General features: G+C 42.8%; 1 protein-coding gene across 2 annotated transcripts in view; it reads right to left on the reverse strand.

Moving 5' to 3' along the window:
* Window positions 1-4,530: 4,530 nt before the first annotated feature.
* Window positions 4,531-16,439, reverse strand: part of LOC147456626 (mediator of RNA polymerase II transcription subunit) — a 62,211-nt gene continuing 50,302 nt past the window's right edge. Inside the window, exons 2-3 of one of the 2 annotated variants that reach the window (XM_086515055.1) lie at window positions 5,126-5,221; window positions 4,531-5,023 (exon numbers count right to left, since the gene is read on the reverse strand). In XM_086515055.1, the coding sequence (XP_086371181.1) occupies window positions 4,928-5,023; window positions 5,126-5,221 (192 nt within the window). In that variant the 3' untranslated portion in view covers window positions 4,531-4,927. The remainder of the gene's footprint in view (window positions 5,024-5,125; window positions 5,222-16,439) is intronic. The other variant, XM_086515057.1, reaches the window with a different exon arrangement.

The following is a 16,439-nucleotide window of genomic DNA, read 5'->3' on the forward strand; positions in this document are numbered from 1 at the left end:
AAAATGAAGGATCCAACTATAGTCAAGAGAAGTAAATGTGGCGGACACCTTGTCTCCGAAAATAGCTCGTGCTCTATCAAGGCAATAAATGGATGGCCACATAAGACAGCTTGGACAGACAAATTGCTGACATCAATTACGTCAATTGGTATGTTGAGCTCTGAAAGCACAACACAATGGTGCTTCCACTGTGTTCATGTGTTGTCTACTACTTGCTCGCTGAATAGAACTGGGCCAGGTTGTTTGTCCACAACGGAGTCCATAACCACCAGGTTATTCAAACTGAACGGAGGACCTGACAATGCTATGGAAGGAAGAGAATGCTCATGCTTGTTTCATTGGGACCAAAGTTTGCACATTCACACCATACACTACGTGCATAAAAATTTCAAGGATGAGCACAAGCGTATGTGTGAATTATGGCATTGTGCAAGGAGTGATGAAGAGGCTTGTGTCTATTTGTTATTCTTCTCTCTTCGAAGCATATTTGTTTCCTATCCACATGTTACTTTGAATATTCTGTTGGATTGTGAAATAACCAAAAAAAAAAAAGCTCTCTCCAACTAGGCACGGAAAGCTTTTTTCCATGTGAATACTATACCAATAAGAGGCTTAGAAAAAGCTCCCTCCAAAATGTCTCTCCAATCCCATCCCCAGAATGAGCTAGTCACTTGTGATAACTATTCCAGGTTGGAGTGTTAGAGTGAGTCAGATCAAATCAGACAAACAGACTTTAAATAGAGACTTCAGACATACAATCGGGTAATAACTAAATTGGAAATAGAAGCAAGAGACTGAGATAGAACTGAAATGTATAATCAGATAACAAGAGTACAATTGGTATCAAGTACAACCATGAGAGCCCAGTAATGCTCACAACAAATACCCAAAGCGTACAAATAGTAGAACTAGACCCTAGAATGACTAGTGACAACAATAGCCCGCAAAATGAGTAATGGGCCCTATTTATAGGTAGCGGATTGGGCTTCCGACTATACTCTAGAATGACTAGTGACAACAATAGCCCGCAAAATGAGTAATGGACCCTATTAATAAGTACCGGAATGGGCCTCTGACTAATGTGTGTTGTACAATTATCGTGGTAATTGTACCCGATAATTACCAGTTCCTACTATTGCTCTGATTCCCGACTAGGGTCAATTCCCACTGTCTACAAGTGGCACATTGGAAGGTTCATAAGTTTCATTATCAACAAGGATGTCGGTTGCCTCCTCATCCCAATGTCATACAGGTTGTCAAGACAAATGTGGATGGTAATCCACAAATCGAGAAACTTTCCACAAATTGATATATAGAGCTTGGGGCTGCAGGTGAAATTTTGACTAGAGAATAGACCAACTTACAAATGCATGAAAGAAGTAAGCGATGAGTTGAAAGCTACCCTTCAGAATATGCAGTTTGTTAGGAAGACATTGGATAACAAAGTGTGTGCTATAGTTAAAAGCAGAGCTTCAAGCAGCCAAGGAAGGTCCACAAAGATTTCACACAAAGAGCAAGACCAGATATCAAAGAGATTGTTTCAATGAATTAGAATAATGAGACTGGCGATGATGAAAGAGAATGACATGGGGATGCAATATATGGAGAAAGTTTTGTATTCACTAATGTATGATATGCAAATGAAAGAGGATGAGCTACCTAAGTTTTATCGATCCATTTACTCTCTGTGCAATGTGCCAACTGACAAGATTACCTATATAACTATTGTGGACCAGCTTATAACGTAGCATCAACATACAAATGTTGTATGGATAGCTTGGAACACTGTTTTGGACACAATTGAGCATAAGGAAAAAGTCTATGAACTAACGGAAGATTTGACAAACTTCAAAGATATGATGGTTCAATGAAAGGATCAGCTTGAAAAATTAGTTCGATCTCCTTCAAATTTCCATTTAGACCTTCAAGATTGGACTTGCCAAGCAAAGCCAAGCATGAACCTCAGTTCAAAGAAATTGACAAAAAAAATTTCAAAGCCAGAATCAAAGAAAACCAACTAGACCCTAGAGGATGGATGACTACTGCCTCTATGTGTCATAAGCTTGCTAGAGCCAGATTACCTAAAGGCCAAAAAAAAAAAATGATCGACATACTAATATATCAGGTGACACCCTATGAACGAACAAGAAATGGTCTCTTTTCGGAAGGAGGAATAAGAGCAAGAGGCTATCTACAAGGTTGTCATGAAGAACAATGTGGCCTTTGTTGCCTCTCAGAATCAATTAATGGTCAGAAGCACTAGTTTAGCATCTCATTCTCAACAACTTATCAGAGCACCAATTGAACAAACATACATACCAAAAACAATTCTTGAAGTTCAAGAGGCTTAAGGTAAAGAAAGCACCCAACAAGAATTCTCAAATTTTATTTCATACTCAAACGGAGGTGGGAACAGTCCTTTACAAAAGAGTAGGACAAATACGCTCAAGGCCACCTGAAGATGCAAACAACCTGGAGTCCAATATTGTACACAATGACAATCAAAGCTCCAAAAGTGACGCATTCTCAATATTTTACAAGCATTTGGCATGCAAGATCTAGAACCTCCTTCATTTGACCGATAACTTTGTTGAGGGTGCAAACCATATGTTTCTCTGAGGGGAGAAGATCATTAGCTGGCTTTGTTATCAATGGGTAGTTGAGCATTGCGGGTCTTTTGCTTTGCCATGAATAAAAACTATCCCAAGATCCCCTTCTGTTTGATGGGACAATAAGTTGGGCCGATCCAAAGATGCTATGAGCATTTATGTAATAAGTCTCATCTGGTGGGTGCTGCTCAAACCATTTATTCCTCCATAGGGTTGGTTATCAATGATTGTTTGAGCTTGTGTAGCAATTACATGAACATTCTTGTAATCCTCCTTATGGTTGGGCTCGAGGGTAGGCAACATTTTCCATAAGAGAGCTTCATGTCTCATCAATGGAAGTACATCATTTCATCCCCCAGATTCTTCACAACCTCATCGGTTGTAATCATGAGAAGAGCAGCTGATTCTAACACCTTGAGTTTGCAAATATTCTTTGTATGTGTCGAGAAACAAAAAAAATGTAAACTTGACCATAAAATAAGAAATAAACATAACTCTATCAAAAATACTCCAAATTTGACCAAACTTCACCAGTGCATCTAGGACAACTATAGTCACAAGGGCAAGAGATCACATAAGAAATCTGGCTCTAAGAGCTATATGGATTGCGATCTATGTTGGAGCACATTTTGATGATTTGATCATACCACCTAGTTGGGACAACAAGGTGATGCTTTGGTCCAAAAAGTTTGGGATTTGGATCATTGGTTAATATTTTAGGTCAAATTTAAATTTGACAAACTTAGAGAATTTGAGCTCTTTGGTTGGGATTTTGAGATCCAAATGACTTGATACTTCAAGTCTAGACTTTCATTAAGTATGAGAAAGCTTTCTCCAAAAGTGACTCATTATTGTAATTTGGACTACGCTTCTGATCTATACTTTCATCTACTGAACTCTGAATTCATCACTAGTTCTACTATTTCAGTACTTTAGCATTTCGTCATGAGTATCAATATTCTTATCTGATTCTGCTTAGTCTGACCATCTGATATTTGAATAATTGGGACCACTACCATATCGTACCAATTCAGCAGGTAGTCAAATTTCCTGTAAGAAGCTCTACAGTCTCTCTCTCGAAGAACCGTTAAAGCTCCAACTCTTTTCATGAAGTGATAGCAACCATAGTGCTCCTTTATTACAAACATCATTTGGTGGAGCAAAACAATTGCTAAGAGGCTTTCCAACACTACAACCTATGGTTGCATATGTTGGTGTGAAATGTGTTCACCCTCATCACACCTTTCAAGCCAATAAGATCAGAGGGGTATGTAGAGCTCACTTTACCTGAATTACAAAATAATGGGCGTGCTTAGCAATCAGACCAAGGGCCAATCAATTGAAGCATCTTTAAGGATTTCATGTGGTTTTGGATTGCATGGAGTCTATAGACAGACAACTAAATGCTTTGGAAAGCTGACAAGAGCCACATTATTACCAAGATTAATAAGACTCAGAAGTTTATTGCTTCCTCCATAGTAGCTTGCAATTGAAAAACTTTCTTGCCTTATACAGGCATTCAATAGCTAGCTCAATTTCCAATCATGCACTTGAAATAGGGGCTACTAAGTTTCCATTCATGCACTTGAAATGGGGGCCGTATCATTAGATATTTTTACTTTGGATCCCACAAGCTAAAACTTTATGCTCGGTTCATTTATAACCTTTAACTCTGGGGGGGAAGGGGGAGAAGAGAAGGGGGGGGGGGGGGGGGGGGGGGGGGGGGGGGGGGGGGGGCACGGCAACAGAGAGAGAGACCTCGGTACTGCGATGAGGTGAATTGAGATACTACTATGAACAAGATCCGTCATCACACATTCAGAGGCCATTCAAGATCCCAAGCACATGCTCACCACTCACCAAGCAAAATGTTTTGCGAGTACGTTTGTTAAGCAGCCCTTACTGTAGTGTGCTACTGTGCTACATTTAAATAACAAAGATTAATTTCCCTCGATTACAAAAAAACATGACAACCAGCTTGTTCAGTTGATGATCTTAAGTTTTAGCTTTCTCGGTGGAACTTCATGTCTTACGATCGCAAATGGCCCTGCGCAAACACCCTTATCGTCATTAACAAGCTGAGAACACCATCGTGCGCTCAATTCAGCCATTGCAACATTTCCATCAAAAGAAAAATGAATCCAAAATGATCCCACATTAGGTATGGAAAACAGCTATGGGGCAACCTGATAGATCAGATACAGGATTAAAACCAGCTGCCTGTGCTGCTTAATCTCTCTTTTATTTGTAACTGTAATGGTGATGGCCAGCTCATTACTGCCCACTTGGTTTTTGAAAGGGTTAGAGACTGTTGATAACTAAAGACCTGGACTTTGCCACATTGAAATGTCCTTTATAAGCTCCCGTAGCTGATCAATCAAGAGCTTCACGACCTTGTTCTTATTCTTCACTTCCTGATATGAAACCTCTAGACTTAGTATCACAAGTAGTCTTCAAAAAACCTACACATGTCTTCAAAAGATGAGAAATGTGAATAAACATTTAGTTCACATCACCTCTCTCAAAAAAGACACTCTTTGTTCAAGTTTTTCTACATCCGCTGGATCCAAGTTGTCTGATGGGCTAACTGAATGGTCTTCCTGCTCTCTCATCTGCAAACAATATGGATGCTCTACAGTACACACATTTGACCTCTCACTTTTTTATGTTTACAACAAACAAATAAACGATGTTGGGAGCTGAAAAAGACACTACCGAATATGAGCAACTATCCTGGACCAATGACAAGGGGTCACCAACTGCCTACTAAGTTTAAAACACGTATCTGTGTGTGTGTGTGTGTGTGTGTGTGTGTGTGTGTGTGTGTGTGTGTGTGTGTGTGTGTGTCCGTGCGTGCGTGTGTGTGTGTGTGTGTGTGTGTGTGTGTGTGTGTGTGTGTGAGAGAGAGAGAGAGAGAGAGCCACAAACTAATGACGTGGCATCACTCACGGACAAAGACCAAAGACCAAACTTATAAGTTGTTCCAACTTTTAGGGTCCCATCCGATGGGGCCCTAGGGACACTAGAATTAATAAAAAGAAAAGCGCTGGCTGGCTGTACGGATATCCGCAAATGCTTTTGGGAGCCAATGCTTTTGTGTTTGAAAGCTTTTCATGTTACTACTTTTCCATGGCCAAGGGCCTTTAAATAAGACTCCTGGCCACTCTCTCGCTCAGAAGTGCTAACGAGCCTCCGAGCAGAGAGGACCCGCGGGCAACTGTACTTTGCTCAAGCTTTAATATAAAAAGAAAGGGGCGCCAATCTTTGGGGCCAATCTCTTTGGGCACGGAACTACGCCAGGCCGTGTCGACTGAATTGAACTGTGAATTAAGTGTGAAGTATTTTAAAGTGATTCTCTTTCGTGTGCGTGCCAAATTCTGAGAGAGAGAGAGAGAGAGAGAGAGAGGAAATGAAAATGAAATGAAATGTTATTTTGACCTCTTCAAAAGGCGTAAATAACCTATGAGCCCAAAAGGTTACATCCACGTGTGACTCTAGTACAATGTCTGGGGAACATAAAAATAGGGTATCATCATCATCATCATCAGCATCAACATCACATAATGTATCATCTCAAAACATATGGGGAGGGTAAAATCACACAAGGGCTAATGAGGTGTACAATAGAGAAAGTACACAATGGTGATCATCTCATGAATTTTCTCTTGGGTTCTACAATATGGCCTCAATGTCCTTCATAGTCAGCTCGCTTGGGGGCGTGCTCGATGTCGTTCAACATTGCTCCGTAGCCTCTGATGTAGACCTCGTCTACGATGTGAAGATCCTCGTATCCTCGGCGTCGAGAGCAGCCACGTTGGATGGCTCGATCAAGGTGTGATTGGGTAACTTGTGGTGGGCCATCCACAGTATTCTCTCTATATAAAGTAGTGATCTACTTTTGTATGGATCCATTATGTGTAGGTCCTTTACTCTTGAGGGTAGTCTCTTTGAGTCTACAAACCACCAGCAATAGGCACCTCTTACTATAGCAATCCATGACGCAAGACAAGAGGCCAAAGCCCTGTCACAAATTTGCGACATGGCATGCCCTAACTTGAAAATCTAGCTGAGAGGCCCAAATGGGGTTAGGGTTAAAAACCTAACCCTATCCAACTGACAGAACCCGGCCAAGGGGCCGACATGCTGACGTGGCAATTCTCTGTGGCAAGCACGGAATTTGCGACGCTGATGATGTGGCAATTGTAGGACAAGCCCGGATTTTGCCCTGACTTGTATGCTTTTTGGCCACGGGCCTTAAATACGTGCGAGGGCCTCTTCTTTTGGAAGATTAGCTTGAGAGCACTACAAGAGAGGGGACCCTCGAACATTGTACTCCTGTGAAGCAATAATAAAGAATGCATCTCGAAGCGAAACTCCACCACTTCGTGTCAACTCTCCTCCTCCTCCACCTCCCTCTCTCTCCTCTCTCTCTCTCTCCCTCTCTCTCCTCCCTCTCTCTCTCTCTCTCTCTCTCTCTCTCTATATATATATATATATATATATATATATATACACACAGCCTGTTGTGTTCAACTCAGTTGTTTGAATTACAACCTGTTGTGTTTTTCTGCAGGTTTAGGGTTTCACACCTAAACTGCAAGAAATCACCAACCGAGCCTCGGGAAGGCCTTGGGATGCGTCGACAAGGCTCTAGGCACCTAGCAGTGACAAGACAAGGAATTACAGCACACTGAAATTCTGTTACGCTCACCAAAAAGCTTCAAAAATGTGAGGGAATCCGTCCTACAAGTGTACTTTTGACCTACAGGGGTTTTGGCACCATTATGTGACCGAAATCAGTTCAGAAACCTGCAATTTCAGCCGTTGACAAGTTTGGACAGCTTGGTGAGAGTTTAAGTCTTCGGATTGTCCCATTTCAATTGAATAAAGAAATACCGAAAGGAGGGCCAGTCTTTGGGGCCTACAAGGTGTCGGTCTTCGTGTGCGTAGTGACGATCTAGTCACTAGACGCATCTGTCTTCTCAGTGCTATGTGTAAATTTAACAGGTAATAGAATTTGTACCGCCCTCTACTGTGTACTGGCCGGTTATAGTAGTGCTTGTACATATCCTTCTTGAATCTCGAGATAAGATGCTAGTTCCTGCTCGGTCATCCACTGAGCATCCAGAGTAGAATAGTTCTTGAACTTTACCAAATACTTCCGTGGAATCTTTCCGGACTTTAGTGACCGCTCTTGACGATGAATAATTTGCTCTGGTTGGAGCATTTCTTATGTTTCCTCAACCTTAGGGGTTCTTCAGAATTGGGATGACTTGGAGGCAGTCCCACATATGGCCGAAGTAAAAACTAACATGGAAAGAATTATGGATCCTCCAATTAGGCGGTAGCTCTAATCAAAATGTCACATCATTTGCTTGGTCAATTGTCTTAAACAACCCATAATAACGATTGGAAAGTTTTACCACTTTCCCAGAAACCTAATGTCACAAATTGCTGACGTGTCAAGCCACTGAAGAACGGAGCTGACTTGCAGATCCCGACCGCGGGGCCTAAACCCTAAGAATAAGCAAACGAAGAAGAAGAAGTTCCTACCAACTTATGGGACCCCGTCCGATCGGGCCTGGAGTGACACAACAGAATAAAATAAAGCAAGACCCACACACACACACACACACACACACACCCACACAAAGACTTGTGTAGAAACTGATGACGTGGAAGCTGTACGGACAGCCCTGATTTTGGGCTGACTGCTGACGTGGCAGTCTGTACGGATTTTCGCGTTTCACGTTAACATTCTGTACGGATTTCCGTGATTTGCGTTGTTGGCTGATTTTCAACACCAGCTTTTGGGCCAGTTGCTTTTGAGTTTGAAGCTTTTCATTGTAGCTGCTTTTAATGGCCAAGGGCCTTTACATATGGGGCCATGGGCTCATTCTTTGGTATGCTTTTGGATGAAGGTGCAGAGGATGGAGTACCGGCTTGTACTCAGTTGTTGAAATATAAAGAAATACCGAAAGGGGCGCCAATACTCTAGGGTAGAATTCCGTATTGCATCTGCTGTCTCTCTTTCAGTTCAGCTGTTATTGAAGTGCTAAGAGTCTGTTCAATCTGTTCTCTTCTATTGGCATGTGGTGCCCATCTTGTGACACCTAACCCTACCCAACTGACAGAACTCGGCCTAAAAATCACTTGCCCAAAAACAAGCGCCCCTTCTGTTGCTATTCCTGGCAAATCGACCATCTCCCCCTCTTTTTAGTAGCAAATGCAAGGCGCCCTATAATCAGCTCCCCAAAAAAGCAAGGCGTCCCCAAAGCTGCCCTCTATTCCTGTCGGCCCCTTGCAACTATAAAAGCAACCATGGCGCCCTAGTCTCTGGCAGTTTTTGGAAGACGCCAACAATAGGAAGAAGCTGAGGAGATTTTGTTGTGATGGTCTCACAAGTTCACGGAATAAGTTTGCGATCGAAGGTTGCTTTTTGTGCCGGTAGCAATTGATGATGATCTGTGTATGAGTTGTACTAGTGTTTGCTATTGTGTTTGTGTATGCGGGTACCCTTACTCTGAGATTTGAGCATAGAGGCCTTGGCCTACGCTCGAGGGATTCCGAAAAAGGAATCCAAGATGGTTTGCAGAGACGTCTTGCTTTGAGAGCAAACCGGAGGATTATTGAGCTTGTCTCTCAAGTTCCTGAATTGGAAGGAAACTACCATCGAGTCTGAGATCTGGAAAAAAGGGGTTTCTCTAGTTCTTGTGCTCGTAAAAGATTCTCCTTGTAAATAAAGATTCTCTTAAAGGACGTGGCATGGGGGGGGGGGGGGGGGGGGGGGTCGACCCATCTTCTAATCGCCAATACTGTGTCGATCTTCTCCCTTTTCTCTTAGTCAGATTCTATTATTTGAGTCTAATAATTGTTTGTGTGCAATCGCGTTTGTGACAACATCTCCCTCGTCTACATTTTGTGGAGCCATGTCCTCATGGACAGTAGCATCATCGTTGTAGAGCTTGTTGGGATCCTTTGGTTTTTGAGTTTTTCATTCTTTTGTTATTTCTTTTTTGTTAATAAAAGAGAGACAACCCAATCAACAAAAAGCAATAAAAGACACTACAGAAGCCAGTATTTGCACTAATTAACCTCTCCACTTTGTCCATTCATCATCTTTAGCACGCATAAAAAATAGAGCACAATTGAGCTCGAAACACATCCGATTGATGAGCCGTAAGTGCTTGCGGGTTTCTCGTAGCAAGCCGGATCAAAATGCGTAAAGACTCACACTTGGTGAAGGCGGGCAAAAATCTGAAAAGTTTTTACGAGCTCGTTTGGAAGTGTCAGATACGCCTTTTTTGCTTTTGGCATGCGAATTGCATTGTTTCAGTGCTTGAGAATGCAAGTGGTTGTCATATGCAACATGCTAATTCGTCGTATGCTATGCAAATGATGTTATGCTCCACAAATTGCATTGGAAATGCGTGATTATCCCTGAATTACTTTTCAGCTTAAAATAATTAAGTTTTAGGCTTTATCCGCTCAATTTTACTGTCCATGGCAACGTTGAGAGCTGCTCTAACAAACTTGGACACCCCAAGTCAAGATTCTACCGCGACACAACAAAGATTCACTTCAAAACAGTTCTCAATCCACAATTAGGTCGACACGGCCCGGCGTAGTTCCGTGCTAAGAGGTATTGGCCCCAAAGACTGGCGCCCCTTCCGGTATTTCTTTTTGTATTAATCTATGTTGAGAGCGGGTAGGTGCTCACTCTCAGACTCTGCGTCCAGATGTCCTGAGAAGTGAGGCCTAGCCCACTTATTTATTGGTACAAGGGATGCCCAAAAGCAGAGCCCCAAAATCTCTAAACTCAAAAGCTTTTAACCCAAAAGCAATTATCCCAAAAGCTGCCAACAAAAATCAGCCAGCGTAATTTGCGGAGATCCGTACGCTGCCACGTCAGCATGTCAGCGCGTTTTGCGCCACAAAATCCGAAGGTCCATACAGTTGGCCACGTCAGCCTGTCAACGCATTATGCGGAGGTCCGTACTGCTGCCACGTGTCAGTGTGTCCGGGGTTAGCCACGTCACCATTTTGTGACATACCCCCCTCCTGAAAGCATTGTAATCACCCTCGATTATGCCTGCAAAACAGACAGAGGCCATAAACTGTCTTAATAGACACTGACTGTTAGTACCGACGCACTAGGCACAACACATCTAGCACATGTACCAATCGATAGTCACATCACCGGACATCACAGGACATCACATGACAAATCACATTCAAAATCATTCCAAATCTCAGACCATGATTAATCGGCAACGTATTTAACAATCGCATCTAGAGCCAATCGGGACCTCACAGATGCCCAATTAACTAGTCCATATTGCAATCATGTCTATAGAGATTTATGAGACCGAAATGCTGCAGTTATTTCGTCTTTCAGTTCCTGCAGTCAAACAAGTCAAGTACAAATCAATCAATATCATTTTCATTTTCGGGAATTCTAGTTCATAAAGTCATACAGCAGAATACTGTCAGCCCAGCAGTATCCCTGAAACCCAAAGAGACATCAGTGACTCTATATCAAAAATCCCCCTCTTGTGCATGCCCACTACACTAGATTCACCCATGCTGAAATCGGGGTTCTATCGAAGTAGACTATGCTAAACCAAATCCTTCAAGGTAAAGTTCCACATTCTGAGGAGTATCTGCTAGGTCCGCCTCCTCCATCCACTTTGCATCCAATGCAAGGTAGTTATTGAATTTAACCAAGAACCCCCTAATCACTTTACCTTTAATCTTTCTATCTTTATGTGCCAATATCTGTTCAAGAACGAGTATCTCCTCGCTTTCCTCCACTTCGGGTTGCTCATCTGGCTCCCCATCATCGAACACATCGCCTTTAAAAGGCTTCAAGAGACTCACATGAAAAGCATTGTGAATTCTCCAAGTATCGGGCAGCTTCAGTCTAAAGGAGACATCAGTTATCTTTTCTTTTATCTGGAAAGGTCCGTAGTATCTCATGCTAAGCTTTGGAAAAAGCCGCTCCTTTCCCTTTTTCTTTCTCAGGCGTGCCTTCTCAAAACGTAAGAGCACCCAATCGTCTTCCTTTAATTTCAAATCACGACAGTGTCGATCTGCTGCCTTCTTGTGTCTTTCCTAAGATTTCGCTAAAGCCTCCCGGACCTTGGCAAAAGCAGTGTCCAAGTCCCTCGTGTACTAGTCGGCTTCAAAAATCTTATCTTTCGTGCTAAGGAAGGCTGGAACCTTCGTAGCACCTTCAATAATCTCAAATGGCGTCGTCCCCGTCGAAGAGTAGATCGTGTTATTGTACGCAAATTCCACGAAGGGCAAAAACTTTTCCCATTGAGTCTTCTGATCAGAAATGTAAGACTTCAATAAATCCAATAAGACTGAATTTGCAATCTCAGATTTCCCATCTGTCTGCGGATGGAAAGATAACGAGAACTACAACCGTGTGCCAATGTTCTCCCAACGAGCCTTACAAAACAAACTTGTGAACCGAGAATCTCATCTGAATATCTAGGCAATGAACGGTCTCGCTAAATGATCCGGCTTGACGGTTTTCTTCACTGGAATGAAATGAGCTTGCTTGCTAAATCTGTCAATAACAGTCCAGATACCATCGTCCCACTCTGTGTCTTCGGGAGATCAATGAAATCCATTGCAATACTTTCCCAAGGACACGTGGAAATGGGTAAAGGCTGTACCAATCCCTGTGCTTTATGTCTGTCAATCTTGACCTTCTGGCATACCAAGAATTGCGTACAAAATCGTCTACATCCTTCTTGAGTCTCAGCCAAAAGAAGTAAGGCTCAACACCTTTCAAGGTGGTGTCAATGCCGCTATGACCCGTAAATGGTGGACAGTGACATTCGGTTAGAACCTTTTCCGTTAACGGGGCTGTGTAACGCACAACATCGTTTTCTTCATCAAGTAGCCATCCCGGATGGAATATCCCCCTACTACCTCCCCATTCTGTATTCGACTAAATACATCTGAAAAATCTGGATCTGTGGCGTACTGATCGACCATGTCCTCGAAGCTTCTACGATGAATCGCCGAAATAGCCAAGACTAACAGCTTCCGAGACAAAGCATTTGCCACCAAGTTCTTTTGTTCATGCACATGGACAATCTGGAAGTGAAACTGTGACAAGATGTTAGCCCACCGCATCTGCTTTTTCGAAAGCTGCTTCTGTGACAAGAAGTAGCGTAAACTCTGATCACTGCAGACCGTAAAATCGGCTCCGAGTAGGTAATGTCGCTACTGAGTAAGAGCATGGATAACCGCAAAAAGCTCTTTCTCATAAATCTGTGCTGTCAATTTTGGCCTTGAAACAATCGGCTCCCATAGGCAATGACATGGCCTTCTTGCATTAAGACCACACCCAGACTACGACCATAAGCATCACAATATACTTCAAATGACTTTTGCAAATCCGGCAAAGACAAAAATGCTCCCGTAGTCAATTTCTCTTTCAAAGTCTGAAAGGCAGTTACCTTTGTGGGTCCCCACGAGAAAGGGACTCCTTTCTGTGTCAAAATATGCAAAGGGGAAGCAACCTCTGCAAACTTTCTAAAGGACCGCTGGTAGTAAGAACATAAGCCCAAAAAGCTTCTGACTTCATGAACATTCTTCAAATCGGGCCAATCATGTATAGTCTCAATCTTGGTCGGGTCCATCTATACTCCTGCTGCTCAGACAATGTGTCCCAAAAAGTGTATTTCTAGTAAGAAAAATTCCCTCTTCTTGGCATTGATTACTAACTTGTGATCTCGCAATGCCTGAAAGACTCGTAGCAGATGTTGTCTATGTTTCGCCTCATCCTTGGAGAAGACTATAACGTCATCAAAGAAAGTGCCAACAAAAGATCTGTACGCTCTGAAAATCCTATCCATCATTCGGTTGAAAGTCATTGGAGCATTGGTAAGGCCAAAAGGCATCACCAAAAATTCATATAAACCGAAACTCGCCCGAAAAGCTGTCTTGTAGACATCTCGTGGCGCGATTTTGATCTGATGATATCCACTTTTCAAATCGATCCTGCTGAAACAAGAGGATCCCTATAGTCGGTCAAGAATATTATCGATCCTCGGAATCGGAAATCTGTTCTTGATGGTGATTTTATTGAGAGCTCTATAATCAATGCACATTCTCCAAGATCCGTCTTTCTTTAAAACCAACAACACCGGAGAGCGGTAGGCTGAAGTACTCGGCTGGATAAGACTCTTTTCCAAAAGGTCTTTCACTTGGTTCATAATCTCTTCATTCGAGGCTCGGCTAACACGGTAAGGTGGCCGATTCGGTGGTGTGCTTCCAGGTATCACATCAATAGTGTGATCCTCAGGATGAGATCGTGGCAACTCGCAATGCAAGCCCTCAGAGAAACACTCAGCATGTGTGGAGAAAATCTTGGCATTCTTTTTCGAGGTCAAAACATATTCGACCTTCGATCATCATTCAGTCCTCTCCAGAAAATCGAGTGAAAAAATTGAATTTCATCAAGTACAATCTCTTTTCCCTTCATTTGTCAAAGTCGCTTTCGAAGCCCGATAGTCGACCACAGCGTTGTTCTTGTGGTACCAAGGGATTTCTCGAAGGAAATCAAAACCTTTCTAAGGGCATGACGTAGAAGTCCTCGTGCCCTAAATACCCCTGACATTGCAAACGAAGTTTGCCAATGATCGGTGTAATGGCAACATCCCATCCGGGTGCCGCTAGAACTTCCTACGCCTGTGGCCTCAACCTGTCGGGCATAATTCCGAGTCGAGATAGCTACTTGACGAAGAAAATGATGTTGTATTGTTCAATGCACAGATTTTCAGACTGCAAATTCAGTTGTACTAGATTTATTGAAGTCTTACATTTCTGATCAGAAGACTCAATGGGGAAAAAAATTGCCCTTGGTGGAATTTGCCTACAATAAACACGATCCACTCTTTAACAGGGAAGGCGCCATTTGAGATCATTGAAGATGCTCCGAAGGTTCCACCCTTCCTTAGCACTAAAGATAAGATTTTTGAAGCCAACGAGTACATGAGGGACTTAGACACTCCATTTGCAAAGGTTCGAGAGGCTTTAGCAAACACCGTGTTTCAATCATCTAGTCATCTCATCCGTCCAAAAGTCTTGATACACCTAGAGCCTTATGTAGCCATCTCATCCCGCAGGAACTCTTGATGTGCTCACCACAGCATCTAGTAATCTCATTCAAAAGGGAATCTTGGCGCACTAGAATCATTCAACACACGTCATCATTCATTCATTCAAATTTATCATTCTTATCTCAAATCGAAAGGATATCCGATTCATTCCTGAGCTGTCGTCGCTCTCGATCTCACCATCTCATGCTTGATTTCACCTGCAAAACAGGCAAGGAGATGGCTCACCTCGTTGGAAAAGAGTGGATATCCACCTCCACGCTTCCGAATCCATGCAGAAGCGAGTTCCTTGCCCCTATTTCTGATTATCTGCGAGTAAAGCTCCTGCTTTTCTGCATTCGTCTGTCCTTTCAGCTTTCATCTCTTCCTGAGAAGAGGATCAATGGCCTCACGCCATCTTGAGTGAATCTCATCAATCGCGTAATCTTCAAGTGTTTCGCAAATCTCGGGTCTCTGGAGTACTTCATCAATCTTTTCACACCCATGTCAACCTGAAGTGGACGCTTGTATTCTGCTCTGGTAAACTTCTCCATCAAAAAAAAAAAAGCCCAAATCTTCATTCTTTTCTTCAATTCCTGCGCCAGATTTTACTGTTCTTTGCTTGCCCACCTAAAGGTGTTATCTCTACCAGAGTCTCCAAAAGAACCCATGTGTAATCTGGGATTCTTAATGGCTTTATGCCCTGTAAGATAGAGCGATGAAGACAAGAGCGCGCCCGATGCGCGATGTATGAAGGGTGGGAGTGGCTAATAAGTTCCGGGTCAGGACACGAAGATTCTTCAATAGTTTCCAAAATTGTGCCCAAGTGATCTGTCTGCTCTTTAGTAGGACCGGTATACTTTGAGAAAAGCACACGCCTGACGCTCTTAAACCACTGTAACAAACTTGGGCACCCCAAGTCTAGATTCTGTCGTGACATGAGAGAGAATCACTTAAAATACTTCAAAATCACAATTCAATTTGGTCGACACGGCTCGGCGTAGTTCCGCGCCCAGAGAGATTGGCCCCAAAGATTGGCGCCACTTTCGGTATTTCTTTTATATTAACCTTTGAGCAAAGTACAACTCCCGCAGGGTCCTCTGCTCTCATACTCTGCGTCCAGATGCTTTGAAGAGTGAGGCCCTTAGAGCAATTTTATTCTTACAAAGGATGCCCCAAAGCAAAGCCCCAAAATCAGTTAAACTCAAAAGCAAAAGTTCCAAAGCAACTAGTCCTCAAAAATTGGCAAAAAGCAACCAACGCAAATTACGGAATTCCGTACAGCGCAGCCAACGTGAAACGCGAAAATCTGTACAATCTGCCACGTCAGCATGTCAGCGCAAAACTCGGAAATCCTCACAGTACTGCCATGTCAGTTGTCAACGCAAAATCAAGGATTTCCGTACAGTCAACCATGTCATCACTTTGCCGTGTGTGTGTCCGGGTTGCAATTTGTGACACGATATCAATATCGCGTACAAATTCGTCTACGGCAAAGATGTTTTCTTTGGTAACCATAATAGGAAGTCAAGGTGGCTTTCCATAAATAGTTTCGAAGGGAGCTTTACCGGTTGAGGAATGTATGGTATTATTATACGCAAACTCAACTAAGGGTAAGTATTGTTCCCATTCGGATTTTCTAACATAGCACTTGAGAAGATCTAAAACACTGCCATTAGCGATTTCGCTTTGACCATCTGTTTGAGGATGA

This window comes from Adiantum capillus-veneris, chromosome 6 (assembly GCF_014529385.1).
Source record: "Adiantum capillus-veneris isolate H3 chromosome 6, ASM1452938v2, whole genome shotgun sequence".
Lineage (NCBI taxonomy): Eukaryota > Viridiplantae > Streptophyta > Polypodiopsida > Polypodiales > Pteridaceae > Adiantum > Adiantum capillus-veneris.